The 17,668-nt window shown below is 36.3% G+C and overlaps 1 protein-coding gene across 6 annotated transcripts in view; it reads right to left on the minus strand.

Annotated features, from left to right (window-relative positions):
- Dgkb (diacylglycerol kinase beta) overlaps positions 1–17,668 on the minus strand; it is a 772,948-nt gene that overhangs the window by 420,915 nt on the left and 334,365 nt on the right. For all 6 annotated transcript variants that reach the window (XM_008828356.3, XM_017796961.2, XM_008828359.3 and 3 more), the window contains one exon: positions 10,340–10,500. In XM_008828356.3, coding sequence (XP_008826578.1) covers positions 10,340–10,500 — 161 coding nt within the window. The remainder of the gene's footprint in view (positions 1–10,339; positions 10,501–17,668) is intronic.

The following is a 17,668-nucleotide window of genomic DNA, read 5'->3' on the forward strand; positions in this document are numbered from 1 at the left end:
GTGTGAGTTCTTTATTTTCCTTAGAGTCTAATTGCTTATCAGTTATAGGCATTGCACATGGAGAAGAATTTTCCATTCGTAGGGGTTTTTTTCCTTCTGTTATTGTCTGCTTTGATATGCAGAAAATTTATAATTTAATATAGTTTTGCTTACTTTTTATTTTCACCTGTGCTTTGATGTCAGAAAATCATGGCCAAAACTCCTGCCAATGAACTTTCTCTTGTCAAAAGAGTTCTGTAGTTCTTTTCCAGTTTTACAGACTTCTAGAAGTTTTGCAGTTTCTGTTCACATCTATTCTATATCCACTTCGAATTAATTTTTATGTATGTTGTAAGATAAGGCTCCAGTTTTCTCTTGGATGCAGGGATTCAGTTTTCTTAACACTACTTATTAAAGGGCAATTCCTTTTCCTAATGTATATTCTTGTCTCCCATGTTGAAGACTGAGTTACTGTGTATTTGAGGAGTTGTCATGACAGCATGTTGAGTTTTGTGAAGCACTTCTGCATCTTATGAGAGTACCATGAGAATGTTCTCTCCTTATTCTCTTATTGTGAATTTTCATATGTTCAATGATTATTAGAGTCCCAGGGTACATTACAGATGCTCATGACATACAATCCTATTCATATTTTGCAAGATTCTTCATGCAGGCATGCTGTTGAAATTTTTGGCATCAATGCTTATCAATGATATTGGCTTGAGGTGAATTTTATACAGTTCTTTTTGTCTGGCTTTGATGTTAGGGTGATTTCAACCCGGCAAAACGAATTTGGAAGTGTACCCTAATCTCAAGTTTTGGAAGAATTTGAGAAGGAATATAAGTCTGTAAATGCTTGATGGATTTTTCCAATAAAACTACTTGGGCTTTGTCTTTTGTTTGTTCGGTATATTTATTCACTAATTCTATTTCCACACACACCCCGAGAGCTTATAATTTTTTTAGTAAAGAAAAATAAATGGTACATTCAGCTGGGAATGGAGGTAAATGGCAGTAAAGTCAGCACTCTAAAGGCTGCAGCAGGAGTATCACAAGTTCAACGACAGACTGAGTTACATAGAAAGGACCTGTCTCAAAAACCAGATCAAAAAACCAAAGCAGCAACAACAAACTCATAGTTTAATCTTTTTATTTTTTCATTTAAAATTTACAATTTGTTTCTTCTTTATTTTATTTCTTTGTATATTTTAACTTTGGGCTGGGTTTTACTCTTCTATTTTTAATTTAAATATAATCTGTTTTTTGAGACTTATAGTGTGTATATTCAAAAGTAATGAACTTTCTTTTTATTACTGGGTTTGATTTAATCCATAAGCTTTGGAAAATTATATTATAAAATTAAAAACTAATGAAATAATGGCACTTGCCTTAACATGAATAGAAATGGACCTCATTGTGCTAAAAGAGATCTGTCAGGCATGGAAAGGTATCACTCTTATATTGAATCTTTAAAATAATGAGGCTGGAGAGATGGCACAGTGGTTAAGAAACTGACTTGCAGAGAACCCTGATTCAGTTCCCACCACCAATGTGGCAGCTAACACCCTTCAATAACTCCAATTCCAGGGGATCTGATGCCCTCTTCTGGCCTCCATGGGCATTACAAAGACATATAATGCATTTACATACATGTAGGCAAAGCACTCAGACACATACAATTTTAAAAAATATTCCACAGAAGTTCAGATCATGATTATCATCAAAGAAAAGGTAGAGAAGAAGAAAGGAGTAATATTTAGTCAATGAATAAGAAATTCTGCTGTGCTTTTGCAAAGCAAGATGACTGTAAGTAGAAAAAGAATTGAAAAGATCTCAGCACAAAAAATTAATACCAAGAGAATCTGGGAAATGCAAATAAGACTAATAGGCCTTTTAAAAAGAGAAAAAGAAAAATAATAGTAGAGGACATGAAGTCCGGGGCGGGTAGAGGTAAAGATGGGGAGAGAGCTGAATATGATCAAAATATATTGTATCAAATTCTCAAAGGATCAGTAAACATTTTCAGTAAAAAAAAACCCTCAAAGTATATGTATGACTTTTATGACACATTCTATATATCTTTCAATCAACAGTAAACCAGCATGCAAAGCCCCTGCTACACATAAACTGGGATATTTCCTTTCTTCTTGGACTATAATTATTGGCCTATGCTTTAAAAAGAAACCCTACATTAAAGCTTCCAAGTGCTTTCAAGACATGACGGCAGCCTCTTTTACAGCTGCCTTGCATGTCATTCATTCTCAGACTCCCTCTTCAAGTTCTAGACACATAGGTCTAGGAGCACTTTGATGATAAAGGATCCTTCTCACCTCGGGCCAGTCACACAGCTAATCCTTCCTGGTGTACTCTCCATATCTCTTTGGTGTCCAGATCAGCATTCTTCTGATCGTTTCTTAAGTGAATATTTTTATGTAAGGTATTCCTGACTATCACTTCTAAAGTTGATATGTCTTATTCTAGCTCATGCTAGCTTTTGTATGCTGTCACACAATTTATCGTACTTTGAAAATTCTTTATACATTATTTTAAAAATGAACAGATAATACATAAATAATAAGTATTTATGCTTAGTGAATGCCTTCCATAATTAAACTTCAAGTTTTTATAATGAGATGACTTTTTCATAAATTCATTCCTATAACTCTAGTGCCTAGGAAAAATGAGTGGTGTTTTTTGTTTACTAAGTAAGTGAATGAAGAATCACCTGCTAAGCTCAATGGCATATGTGATCTTCTTGGTGATGCAATATGTAGAAAGGTGCTTTCCTGAGGAGGCTGATATGACCTATAGTTAGACACATGAAGATTCGGAATTCGAAGAGGCAGATAGCAGTTCCGCGTCTTCCTGGTTTTAACCCCATGCTTTGATGGTGTAGCTTTCACCATCTGGCAAAACTTTCTCCCTGCACTATCCTCTAAGCTTAGAAAATTCAGAGATACTTATGGTAATCTTTTTGATCCACAATTTGGCACATTGTAGGTACTAAACACATATACTTTCTTTAAAGGACCACTATTGTAGAAAAATTTTGGAGTTAATTTTGACTTCAGATAATTTTCAAATGATTTGAATAAATTGAAAGATGTTACAAAAAAAGAATTGACAGAATATCTATTTTTTCACAATCATGCCCCCCCATTCTTTTTTTCAGGGGCAGACAGAATTTATGTCCCCAACTGTCTTATAATCAGGATTGTAAAATGACTGAGATCTGACCAACGAGTTATAAATGGAAAAACCATACTTGTTCCAGGTCTAGCCCATTAGTTCAAAACAAAATAAAATAAAACCAGACACTTCAACATTCTAAATTCATTTGCAATTCAGTTGTTGAATAGGCACTGTTTTGTATATTTAGAGGAAGTGGGGCTGCAGTATAGGAGGAATCTGGGTCACTGATTGACAAAGTGGAACAAAAGTTTCTTCCAAAATGTCAATCTGTTGTGACCAATGACATAAAGGAGAACTGATTAGTATTTGTTACCAGATCATTAATATTTTGAAACTGTTTGTGAGAGCACTAACAATATCAGCCCGGACTAAAGTCCAACTTGGTGTTTGTTATATATTCATTAGGCATTTTTGCATAACTTCATAGATCCACTCTTCATGGAGCTCCTTCATGTTCACGTGGAATGGAGGCCAGAAAAATCTTTGTGACCTAAGAATTGTCAAAAACAGCAGTGACTTGTGGGATGTGGGTGTCACAGTTAGCTCGAGTTTATAAAACTGATAAGGCAAGTAACCAACCAGCAGAAGCTTACCAGGTACCTGGAAAATGAGACATTTCAATGATCTGTGAAAAACTGTTGCATCTCCTCACAGGAGATCAGAGGAGTTTTTAGTTACTTCCAAAGCTATGCTTAAGATGAAAGTTTTTATATGAACAGAGGAGACAAACAAAATCAGAATATATTAAAAACCAACTTTAACATAGTTGTCTGACTTTGGATATAATCCACAAGAAAACACATGAACCCATCCATATCATAGGGGAGATAGTCCAATCTCAAAGTGTTCGAGCACAATCATTGCTCAACCATGTTGACACCTCATATCTACGAAACCAGTATCAAAATAGAACAATATTAAATAAATAAATGAAGAAATGAAGTTGAGACAAGTTCCACTCAGGTAAGAAAGTCTGCACAAGCAAGTCACTAAACAAACCGGCAAAGGTATATAATAACTCTTTGAGAGAATGAAAATCCAGAGTTAAGAACATAAATCACATCCGGGTTTTGATAAAAAAAAATATGGACAGGATAGGAAAATATGGTGCATGTTCAAGAAAAAAAATCAAATGTGTAAGCAAATGAACAAGGTCTTTGATAAGATTAATATATTTTCAGACTTTTTAGTGGATCCCAGATGTCGAACTTAGCAATTACTTCAAAATTGCTATTATAGACATACTAAAACACAAAAATCAAATATATTTAAAGAAAAAAGTAAAATAAAATAACAAGATCTTTTCAAACAGGAAAATACAAAAAAAAAATAGAATGGAGTTAAAATGTATACTAATACCCTTTGGTGGTTAATTTTGTCAACTCGATGTGGTCTACTGACACCTAGAAAGGGATCCTCTGAACATAATTCTGAGGGATTAAAGATTAGGATCCCCTCTAGGCATGCTTATGAGTAATTACGTATCTTAGATTAAATGAAGTGGGACTATTTGCTCAATGTGGGAAGCAGTACTTCATGCATTGAGATCCCACAGAGAATACACGGAAGACTGTGAGCTTAGCACAACCATTTGTTAGTTCTTGCTTCCTGCCTTGTGTCATGTGATCAGATGTCTCAAGGCCCAGCCTCCAAGATGGAATGAATCCTCAAACTATTAACCAAATAAACCCTTGCTAAAGTTATTGTGGAATTTGCTACAGCAAGGAGATAGGTAACTAATACAGAAAGTAACTAAAAATAGATCTACCATGTGATTCATTCATATCACTTCTTGGCATTACCCAAAGGACTCAAGATCCTACTACAGAGATACTTGCTCAGCCATGTTTGTTGTTGATCTTTTGACAGAAAGCTAGGCTTAGGAGGAATGGAAAGAATACAAAGAGAATTCTCATATATGAAATTCTCAAAAATAAAGAATAAAAATTTTTCATGTGATATTTAAAAACTATATGGATAAAAGTGTCATTAAAAAGTCTAAAGATGAAAAGAGGGAGTTGTTGCTGAGATAAACCTATCTAATTCTTAGGCCTTGGAACTGGTTTGTAAGAAATAAGTGGAATTATTTCAGCTATGAGCTACTAAAACACTAGACTGTTGTAAGCATAACTAATGGGGTCATTCTACTAGGAAGCTAAAAGATAAGGATTCTGAAAGAAACACAGACAGTTGGGGTACAACTTATAAGGATACATAACCTAAAAACTCTACCATAAACAGGGCTAGAGATTATTCCTGTGATATTTGGCAAATAATGATACTTCCTTCTTTCTGTGTCTTGAGAAATTGAGATTGAATGTAGGATTAATGGATTAACTTCTTTGTTGGAAAGTAAATTTTAAGAAAGCATGGTATGCATGCTGTGACATGTCATTTGCACAGTCTTCTTAATATGAGAGGAGAGAGAGAGAGAGAGAGAGAGAGAGAGAGAGAGAACTAAAAGATAAAAATACGAAGTTATTGAGACAAGTTGTGTGAACAACTTTAACATTGTGGACAAGAGGAGTTCAGAAGAAAAAATATCTGTAGTAGTAAAAGATAAACCACTCTCTCTTCACTTGGAGAATAGGCAGGGTGCCGTGAAGGTAAGCCCATACCCTCAAAGGCTCCAAGTTGGGAAAACGCAATTACCTGAAAGGAGAAAGCCTGAACTGGGAATGCTACAGAAACCATTCTGTCTGCCACCAGGTGTGATGGTTCATATCTTTAATCCCAGCATCCTAGAACTCAAAGGCAAATGCAAATGGATTTCAGTGAGGTAGATGCCTCACTGGTCTACATAGTGAGTTCCAGGCCAGCTGGGACTACAGGGAGACCCTGTCTCAACAAAACAAAACAAACAAAACAAACAAACAAACAATATAGGCTTGGGAGAGATGTTCTAGAGTAGGTTAATCTCTGGGAATGCCTATGAGGGATTATATAGTTTAGGTTAATTGAGATGGGAACATCTGTGGATATCACTATTTTATAGGCTGAAGTGTCAGATCAAACAACAACAAAAAAAGAGTAAACTGGAAACAGGCATTCCAAGCCCTTCTTCCTGAGTGTGGATACATTGTGACAAGCAGCTTGAACTCCTGAAGCCATAACTTCCCAGCCATGATGGACTATGTCCTCAAATTGAGTAAGAATAGACTCAGTTGCTTCTGTCAGACATTTTGTCACAGCAACATGACAAGGCACTAACATATAACCAGAGCTGTAAAATGTGCTACAGTCTTCACAATAACCAGCAGTATAATCAGTGTAGGAGTTGGTCAGCTGCTGAATGGATAAAGGAAAAGTGGCATGCCTACACAGTGGAATTTTTTTTTTTTTTTGACTTTTTGAGACAGGGTCTCCCTATAGCCCCAGCTGTCCTGGAACTCCACTGTGTAGACCAGGCTGGCCTTGAACTCAGAGATCCGCCTGCCTCTGCCTCCCGAGTGCTGGGATTAAAGGCATGCACCACCACACCTGGCCACAGTGGAAATTTATTCAGTCATAAAAAAGTAGAATTATGTAATTGTAGAAAATAGAAGCTGCTGGAGATCATCATATTAGGGAAATAATTCAAGTGTAAGAAGACAAGTATTTAGTGAATGTAGCCTAGATTTTTTATAGGTGGGTAAGATTAGAAGGATGGGGAAGGAAGATTAAAATCGAGGCTATGAGGTTTTATATGGTCAAGATACATGATATACTTGAATGAAAAATTCAACACTACACTATGTATAATTAATATATGTCAATATTATTGAAGTTCTATGGAGATATTTAAGAATGACATTACTGATCATATCCAAAGACTGGAAACATTCAAGAAGTACAGTAATTGGTCAGAAGGCAAACAATATGTGATATATACATTTAATGAGCTCTTCAGCAGTAAAAAAAGAAACAGTATTCATAGAGCCTAGAAGAGGGGGCTTTAAAACCATACAAAGTGTGAGAATGCATCCAAGTGCAAACAAGGCATAGGATATGGGTTACTTGAAAAGAAATGTCCATGCAACACGAGTAATAGGGGCAGACAGAGGATGTTATTGCTTTGATCTGGAGGAAGGAACTGGGAACTGAGATTCTTGTTCATGTGATAAAATACTTTAAATTTAGAGAAAAATAGTTAAATCATTCAAAGATGCACTTAAAATGAGTGAGTTAGAGTGTGTGTAAGTTATCACACTAATAAAGTTGCTAAAATTTTTTTTCACAAGAATGTGAATAGTATGGCTTCTCAGGATCAAGATATATTCTATTTTTCTTGCATATAATAACAACTACTATAGTGTTGGCACCATTTACTATATGACATTTATCACATGCCATCCTTTTAGACTTTTATATCTTATCATATTATTTGTAATAAGAAACAACATGATACAGGTAAATGTAGAGAGATCGTATGAAAAAATGAGATCAGGTGGTATGGTGAGGTCAGGAGAGATGGTATGGTGGTTGGTAGTTGCTGGGCCGGCCTGATTGTTGTTTTTTTTTTTTTTTTTTTTTTTTTTTTTTTTTTTTTTTCCATTTAGACCTGTAGTCTTGAATGTATCTGAGAGCTAAAAAATGACATTTTAGTCCTATTTGCATCACAACTGTCCTGTTATAAATATTTTATACATGAATACAAAAAAGTTCATTCATTTTTTAAAATTTCAACAATAATGAAACTTGGTAATAATAATAATAATATGAAAAGAAAACCAAAAGGGGAGGGCAGAGCCATTCCAGCACAGAGTTCAAATCCAAGAACTTGGTTGTTTTCTGCAGGTCCAGAGGGCCTGTGTCACTTGAAAGCCTTAGTTACAATCCAGTTGTGAGAACGCTAAACCTGAAAGGAGTTCCTAATGTTTGCCTCTGACCATTGTAAGCAAGCTGGCCGGCTACCACCTTCCTAACTACGAGCTTTGCGAATCCAATATTCTGCCAAGAATATACCTTGATACTAGCACTCAGCCCGAGAGGTCGTGGGTCTTTTCTCTTCTTTCTTTCTTTCTTTCTTTCTTTCTTTCTTTCTTTCTTTCTTTCTTTCTTTCTTTCTTTCTTTCTTTCTTTCTTTCTTTCTTTCTTTCTTTCTTTCTTTCTTTCTTTCTTTCTTTCTTTCTTTCTTTCTTTCCTTCTTCCTTTCTTTCTCTCTTTCTCTCTCTTTTTATTTAAGTTAAATGTCTAGGAGGGGATCCCTTGTATTTCAAATTTTGATACTGGTTTCATTGCCACCAGTTAGTGCATGTTTAGCTTAGCTTCATTTCATTCTGCTCTCTGGAATCCTTGGGCAGAGCCTAGTTTGTAACTGTTGGGAAAGAACGGCTGAATTTTTAGCTGTTTTGAGTTGATTCGTACCACTGCATCCTAACTCAATAAGAGAAAACTACTTATTTATTATCTTGTGAAAAATGTACCTTGAAAATTTTATTCACATTGTATTTATCGAGTATGATGAAAAGCAGAAGATATATATTTTTATTATGTTTAATCATCATTGCCATTATTAAAATGCAAAATGTGGAGTGTATGTCCTTTTCACATATGTTTTTTGTAACTTTATTGGTTGTTTTATTATAAATGAGCTTAAAAAAATCTTAATTTAAGAGATTATATGTAATATTTATTTCATTAGTCTGTTTCCTTGTTTACCTAAATTTTGAAAGCTTGCATGATTTCTTTACAAAAATCTATCTAAATATTCTGGAAGTAGTTTGAGGAATGTTTTATGAGTTTTCTTAGACTGTGTAATGGTTGTAGCTCATCCACCTTTAAAGAGAAAAGAAATGCCTATATCCTTTGCAATCAGGCTTACATGTGGTGTCATTTCCTGATTCCAACTTTATAAACTAGCAAAATACAAATGTGTGTTTGCTGATTCCACCACTCCTACTGCAACATTCTTGAATACAAAGACATAGCAATAAAGGGGAAAATAGTCTCCCAGTGCCTTCTGAGGGGGCCAAGCATGCCTTAAATCATCCTCAACCAAATGAGTACTTTATGAGTGCTTGAGAGGATTTGAATGTAGGATGGGTTCAACTGCACAAAAGGAAAAGAAAGTTTACCACATTTTTTATATAGCTATAAAGAGGCCACCTCTTAGCTGAAAAGGTATATAGTACATGAATATGCCTTACTTAATTACAGAAGATTCCAAAACTTATGCTGTTATTTTCCCATAAAAATGACAGGAATGTCTCCAAGGCTTTCCTGGATGACAGATGACTGAGTGGCAGCTTAGTTTTTATGGAGGTACAGTTGGAGCTCTCTGAATGTACTCTTTGGACCACTTTGACAGAAGTATTTTTAAATGTAACAAAATAAGTCAACTGGAGTTGTAATATATTTAGGGGAATCAGTTCACTACAAATTGAGACTGTAAACACTGTAAATGTTTTATAGTTATCCCCCAAATAAAATTTTTGGGAAAACAGTATTTTAAAAAATTAGATCAAAGATTCTTAGAATATTACATTCATAGAATCAACCAGGGCTTTTTATAACTCATTTATTGTGTGTATGCCTACCTGTGTGCAAGAGAAATATTCATACCAAGCGGAATTAAATAAATGAAATAAATACTTTAAGCAATATATATTTAGTCTCCATAATTATTGGCTCTGTATATAAATAAAATAACTGACCATTATTTCTTAAAGTATTTAATTTTAATAATGTTTGGCTGATAAAGCAACACTCATACTTTAAGGATAAGGTTTTAAGAGAAATGAAGTCACCCATTTAACTTATTAATAAATTGAGAATAGCAGTAGCATTTTTATAGACTTTTAGTTGGGTATAATGATATCTGTAACATAGAATTAAAAATAAGTTAAATTTGATATATTTTCACATGTTCATTAGCACAGAACATCATCTTATGATAAAAAATGTGCATCTGTTAGTCATTTTAAGCTTGAATTTAGCAACACAAATGGTCAAATCAATAACAAAACATAAGGCTTATTTCCTTTGTTTAAGACATGAAAATTTTATCAATGATTATTATTGACTTTTAATAAATTCATAGGCTTTATTATTATACCTTAGAAGAGGTGTTTGGTTAACAGAAAGATAAAATTATTTATGATCAGCAAATTTTCATAGATTAAGAGATTTCAGTAAATGTGAGCTCTTGGACAGGTTAAAAAAAATAAGACTTAGTGGGAAATCTTACCACACCAATGGAAAAGTAATTATTGATGATACTGTAAGGCACTGGGTCTCCTTTCTCATCTTTGTCGTTAGGGATGACTTCAAACTTCCATCTGTCCAGCATGATTTCTGTGCTGCTTTCAATGTCTTTCAGGATTTTCATCAGATTTTCACCTTCATAACCTAATGAAAAAAGTTATCTTGAGGCAAAAAGATAATCAACCAATAAAAGTTACCCTTATATGTGGAAAAGTTACATTTATACATGCTTAGGTTGGTTTACTCATGTGAATTATTCTATCAACTAATGCACTTAATTCAAATTCCAACACAGAAAATTCTCTATACTCTCATGCTCATACCAAGATTTTATTCTTTTTCTTCATTTGCAACAAATATTTCTCTTTGTGGCATGAATTCTTAGTATGCCCAATTGCCAAATAATATTTCTACTGAATACCATTTTACCCTCGTATCAATATATTAAACGTACCTTTTAACTTCCATAGCTTCCTCTTGCACATCTTATAACCGAATGACACCCCCCCACACACATTTTTGCTGAAGTAATGAACCCAGGACCAATGTTACACTTTCCATTTGTCCATGATTGTCATATTCCCACCAATTCAGAGAAAAGAGGCTGTTCTATTTGAGGCTGTTTCATTTCATTTCTTAATCTGTCTACCTGTAGTGTTCCTTTCTTTGTAGTTAGGTTGTATCTATTTCTTCCACATGTTCCAACCTGTAGAACACCACTTTTTGAACCAACCTCTCAACATAAAATATCATATGTTGTCACAGGTCAGTGACCACAATTCAAGCCTGATGGGCTTGGGGGCCCCGAGGTATAGGTGCAGAAGAAATCAGGATGCAGGGGATGCAGAGGCGTGTGAACCAATGCATGCTTTATTCTAAGAAGCAACCTTATTTATAATACAACAAGAGGAAGAGAAATATTCTACTCAGGCCAAATGACCTCATTCTGACATTTGCAGTACCTTCCTGACCTTAACAATTTCTTCAAGTTTTCAGAGCTCAGCCATGTTTGGGATCTTATCTATCTTTGTAGCTTTATTATGTATCTTTAATCAGGTACAAGGAACAGTCAGTCTTATGATAAGAATAACCACAGAAGAACATCCAAGTTCCCAGGGAACTGAGGCCTCCCGTTCCAGCTCTGAGTTTAGTACTGATCAGAGCTCGGGCCTTCACAATATGTCCCTCCCATGTGGCAGCACCCAGCCCTCAAACTGCCCTATCTTAGAATGAGAACATGGCATTACCCTTACTTGTGCTTTTCCCATTACAGTTTCCTTTGTCAGATCTGGTTAGAGCTAATGCTTAAAAACTTCACCATTTAATGAATATTCTTTAGATGGTCAACATGGCCCCAAGGAAAACATTTGCTTAATACTGTACTTCTCTTAAATTTCTTGTGTGTGTATACCATACTCTGAGGACTGTAGGCTAACCTTTTGAGTGCTACTGTGTCTGTTTCTTGACTTCTCTTGGTATTAATTTACTTTGCTTTCCTACCTCAGATTTGCTCTGAGAACTAAATGAGATAAGGCATGAAATATATCAACCTTCAGCATGTGGGATAGAATGTTCTCAATATGCTACTGCTGATGATAATAAAATCAGAATTTAAACTGTTTATGAGCTGTCAAAGTATACGACTCCTAGGTGTAGAAAATGCCACAACATATGGCAGAAACGACAGGCTGAGGGAAGGGTCCAGAGCTGACTGAGGGTAGGGCACCCAGTCTTGGGGATTCCCACAACATACTGTAGAAGCTGTGGAACAAGGGAGGTGGCCAAAGATGATCCAACATTAAGTCACCAGGCAGGAAATTCACACCTTATATGGCAGAAGTTGCAGAGACAGTGAAGAGAACCAAGCTTATGGTAATGATTTTTACAATACAGACATACTCTGGACAAACGAATCTGACTTAAGTTGCTACCAAAACTTAATCTTATCTTAGCTTGTTTACAATGTGGACAAGCTCACTGAGACTCAAGGTCCTCTTCTGACCTTGGCATATAGCCTTAATCTGTCATGGCCCTTTCTTGCCCTTTAACCAGAAAAATGTATGTGTGGATGCACTGCATATTATTGGAAGCAATAAAGATTATTCCATTTGTGTTGCAAACAGCAGGGATTAAATTGATAAAATCTGCTTCTGCTTGTGTGTGTGTGTGTGTGTGTGTGTGTGTGTGTGTGTGTGTGTGCTGTTTTAGCTCAACTGGAGTCAGAAAGGTTATAATCCTATGATAAGAGTCTTTTAATTCCTTATTTCATAGTGGATATATTGTTTCAATAAAAGAAAAAGGATAGGCTTTGTTTGGGAGCACAGTTCCAAGGGAATTCTGAAGGAACACATTCTCAGAACACTTTCCAGCCCTTTTGCCTGAAATGGATGCTAAGTCAGGCTGTCCTTCTTTAAGCACTGCCGTAATGTGGCATTGCTAGTAACTGCCACACAAGCTGGCCCAGGATAAAGTCCCCAGGCTTGGGGAGTCCAACATGAACTGAGCAGACTCAAGGAAGAGCCTGGAATTGACTGAAGGTTCCCTGGTACAATGATTTCTAGTGTAAAATGAAAATAGAGAGGGGTAGAAAGATTTACACATGGAGGAGGCTGGAAAGAGGAGGGACACGAGGAGGCAAGGAGGGGTGTTAGACAAAGTAAAAGGAATACAAAAAAGCCATACGGAAACATATTGTCTTGCTACCAAATTAAAAACTATGCTTAGAGAAGACAGTAAAAAACACATGACGTGAAGGAAGAAGTGAAGGAAAACTAGCGGCTACAGGCTAGAGGAGGCATGAAGGCAAATAGATGGGGAAGGAGTAGGTAGAGGGTAGGTTACCCAAAGCATAGCATACATGAAAATAGCTGATAGAAGCCTGCTAGTTTCTAAGCTAATCAAAAATATAATAAGGAGTTTGAATGAACTACCCTTTACAGGAGAATATTGCTGCTCCCCAAAGACATGAATTATCAAGTGAAAACTCCAGTGCCAGGCTTGGGCTTCTTCAACACAAGCTATTGGTTGGAGGACTTCAGTAGGCCCCCTAAACAACATAGGCTATTGATAATGATTTTTCTTGCTCACCATAGGTAGATGATAATTTGTATGTGAAGACAAACATATTTTGGTCACAGGGAATAGAAAAATCAGTCTCACTCTTAAAAAGACCCTTCTTCTCTGATGGCTAGCTTTCTTAGAAGATTCTATTCATGCCATCAGGGGAGAAAAATTATCAATAGCATCATCCAGCACTGGACCCTGCTAGGCAAGATGTGCCCACTAATGTGATAGTGGCATACCTGTTATGGCAGTAACCAACTTCTTTCTGATTAGATTTGAGGCTTATTCCACAGGAAGGAAGTCATGCTTGGTACAGTACACATGGTGAGCATCCATAGCTGGGGAGGTCATAGGCCCAGGAAATGTACCACTGTTGTTTTACTACATGGGCATATCAAACTGCCTTTTAAATATTTAATTTTATACTCATGGATTGGTGAGGCTCTCAGTCTTAGACAACAAAGCTTCTTTTTTCAGTGGTAGTGGTTAATTCAGAGAATTATACCTGATCAAAGTGCTAAAAAATAATTGACTATGTGTTGTTCTCAATTTTGCTCAGAGAAACTTTTTTTTTTTCAGTAGGTCAGGGTTAACGTAGAGATTCATAATTGGCCAAAGTACTGAGACGAGTGACTGATTTCACAGCCCTAAAATGGACATCTATACTAACCCTTCTCCAGGGTTCAGGGAACATCACAGCCAAAAGGTAGTAAAAAATGTAAGAGCAGGAAGATTGGGAAGAATGGTGGGAAATACCATCTTCTGGACATGACACAGCTATTACACTCATGAACTCAGTTCAAATTAGCTGTCATGACTTACACAAGACCTGCACAAGACCAAGCCAGGCACAACTCCAGAATGGATGGGGAACTCTCTGAAAAGACTCCACTCTTAGCTGAGAAACTATTTGCACCTGAGTGTCCCTGGGTCAGGATAATCATTTTCTTTGGTGGTATAACAAATTGTTGGTTGTCCATGCTCCAGTTGATGGTTCCATATCCATTCATAGAATAGCAGAACTAACTGGACTCAGTGGGTCAAAAAGAAGAACATGGAGTTGGGTGAAGACATTTTGAAGATACTTGGGGAGTGTTGAAGGAAAGTGGGTGTGTCTATGATCACAAAATATTGTATATAGGCATGAAAGTCTCAGAATAAATGTTTCAAAAAGTAAAATGTAGGATTGAAATAATCTGCCTCTCTCTCCCACACACAAGCGCATAATTCAAAAATTATATTTTGATTAGTGACAATACTTTCAATAGTTACTGATCCAATTTTTGATCTTTAACAGTAATTTATATCCCAAACAAGGAAATATCAACAGATCTGAGTTCTCATTAATTAGTATATGTATCATATGTATCATTGGAAAAACTCCCTGGATTAAAAGAAATGAGAGTAGTTATCCTCACATACAATAGTCCCTAAAGAAGAATAGGTTTCATTTAAACTCTACCTGTCCAATTGCCAAAGACTAGAAGTTACACTTTTGGAATCCATTCTAACCTTGCATACTATTTTTTTTTATTTTTTATTTATAGATTTTTTTAGAGTATTTCATACAGAATATCCCAAACAATCTCATTTATCTTTATACCTGCATCCCATATGGAACCCTCCCACTGCCTCCCCCTCCCCACTGGAGCCCATATATTCTCTCATCCCTGTTACTGTCCACTGGGTTATCAGTGCCCCAGCTGTTACCCAGTGCAAGTCCATCCACTGGGTCTTGTCAGCATATCTAGAGTTCCTTGTTTTAGAAAGATCAGCTCTTCCTCATCTAGCAGCAATCAGTTGCCAAAATTCCTTTAGATAAGATTGGGTTCTGCTATTGATTTTCCAAGTTCTGTGCTGGGTTACTATCTGGGAGCCTTTTGGGTCACACTCAACAATACCTCAAAGGAAGGTATCTCCTGTCTGGCGTTCTTTCTTCTTATGTAGCCTTTAGCTATGGACTCTTACATAATTATACTGATCACTTTAATCTTTGGTTATACCTTCCTTTTTGATGTTTAAGACCATAAAGTTGTCTCAGATTAACCAATTTATTTTTACTATTAAGGTCATTTGAGGATCTGTTCCTCAGGGGTCTCATGGGCTTGGGAGGAGCCCCTGGCTCTTTTCTTTGACCTGTTCCATCTATGTAAAGATAAGTCAAAGATCCTACTCAACCATGCCTGGCTTCACTTGGATGCATGGAGGAAATGTTTCCTATTTGATGACTCTCTTCTTTGTAGGCTGGACACTGGTTTAAGTCCATCTTGTGGAGTTTCCATGGCCTCCCTGAACAAGAGGACAGGTAACTCACCACAGTTACAGGACATTTTGAGAGATACTCCATATTCCCCTGGAATTTAGTTGACCTTGGAGGTCAAGGAGCAAAAACTGTCCTTTAAGTCTCTCTGACCAGATGAGTATAGGCCTCAAAGTATGGCTGTTAAACATCCAAGAAAGTTAGTTCCACCAGTCTGGTACTTTTACTTACCATGGACCATGTAGCTGAAGCTTGGGCAAAAACAAAACATTCTCAGATAAACCTTGACTAGACATATATTATGTTCCTTGAGCTAGTTGTATGTATAATTTGTCAGTAGGTTGTTGGACTAATATGGTTCCCTCTGTTTTTTTTTTTAATTATCTAGGCATTTTTTATCTCTCTCATTGTCTAACCCGTCCATCATCATTTCCCCATTTAAGGTGGCCCCATTTTTCCCTTTTCTTCTTTAATAATACCCTTCTCCTACAGTCTCTCCTCTCTTGAGATCCTTCTTTCCCTTTATCCCCTAGTTTCCTTGTATAACCCTCCTTTCCCACTCCCCTTAAAATAACCCCATTTTTATCCATATCTCCCTTATTAACACCTGTTTCCTACTGTTCTTCTCTTTCAGGTTCTTTCTTTTCCTTTACCTCCCCGATTCCTTTCCATTACCCTGGTTCCTGTAGCTAGGTCTAGATACACACTCAATATAAGGATTTGGTTATAGGATCCACATCTGAGGGAGAACATAGGTAGTTTGTTTTTCTGAGTCTGTGTTACTACCTTTAGTGTAACAGTTTCTAGTTCCATCCATTTACCTGCAAATTTCATGATTCTTCTTTCTCTCCTGTTGAAAGAACTCCATTGTATAAATGAACCACATTTTCATTATCCACTGGTCAGTTGAGGGATATTTAGGTTCTTTCAATCTCTTAGCTATTGTGAAAAGAGCAGCAATAAACATGGATGCACAAGTATCTCTGAAATAGGATGAGTTACTTGAGTATATGCTAAAGAGTGGTATAACTGGGCAAATGATAGGTTCATTTGTAGTTTTTTAAGAGTTTGCCACACTGCTTTCCATAGAGGTTGAACAAGTTTTCAATTCCACCAGCAGTGGATGAGCATTCCCCTTTCCCCAAATCGTCTCCAACATTTGAAATAATTTGTTCTCTTGATCTTAGCCAGTATGACTGGGGTAAGATGAAATCTTAAAGTGGTTTTAATTTGCATTTTCCTAATTACTAATGATGCTGAAGACCTTTTAAGATGCTTCTTAGACATCTTTATTTCTTCTTTTGAGAATTCTCTCTTCAGCTCCTTAGCCCATCTTTTAATTGAGTCATTTGGTTTCTCCACTCTTTTTTTTTTTTGAGTTCTTTATATATTCTGGATGTTAAACCTCTGTCAGATGTGTTGCAGGTGAAGATTTTCTCCCATTCTGTAGGTTTTCTCTTCACTTCTTTGATTGCTTCTTTTGATTTACAGGAGCTTTTTAGTTTAATGAGGTCCCATTTGTTGATTCTTGACCTTGTTTCCTGAGCAATTGATGTCATGTTTAGAAAATCCTTTCAGAGTTTCAGGTTTCATATTGAGATCTTTGATCCATTTGGAGTTGAATTTTGGGCAAGGTGAAAAATAAGGATTTAGTTCCATTCTTCTACAGGTGGAGATCCAGTTTTACCAGCACCATTTGCTGAATATGCTGTCTTTCCTCCAGTGAATGTTCTTGGCCCCTTTGTTAAATATTAGGTGGCTGTAATAGCAAGTACTCATGTTTGCATCTTCAATTTTGTTCCATTGATCTACGGGTCTATTTTTGTGCCGGTATCATGTTACTTTTACAACTATGGCTCTGTAGTACAGCTTAAAATCTGGTATAGTAATCCCCTGGCATTGCTCTTAGTGCTCAGAGTTGCTTTGGCTATATGAGGTCTTTTGTGCTTCCATTTGAATCTTAGGATGATTTTTTCCCATTCTGTGAAA

Source organism: Nannospalax galili, unplaced genomic scaffold (genome assembly GCF_000622305.1).
Source record: "Nannospalax galili isolate Female #2095 unplaced genomic scaffold, S.galili_v1.0 scaffold452, whole genome shotgun sequence".
Lineage (NCBI taxonomy): Eukaryota > Metazoa > Chordata > Mammalia > Rodentia > Spalacidae > Nannospalax > Nannospalax galili.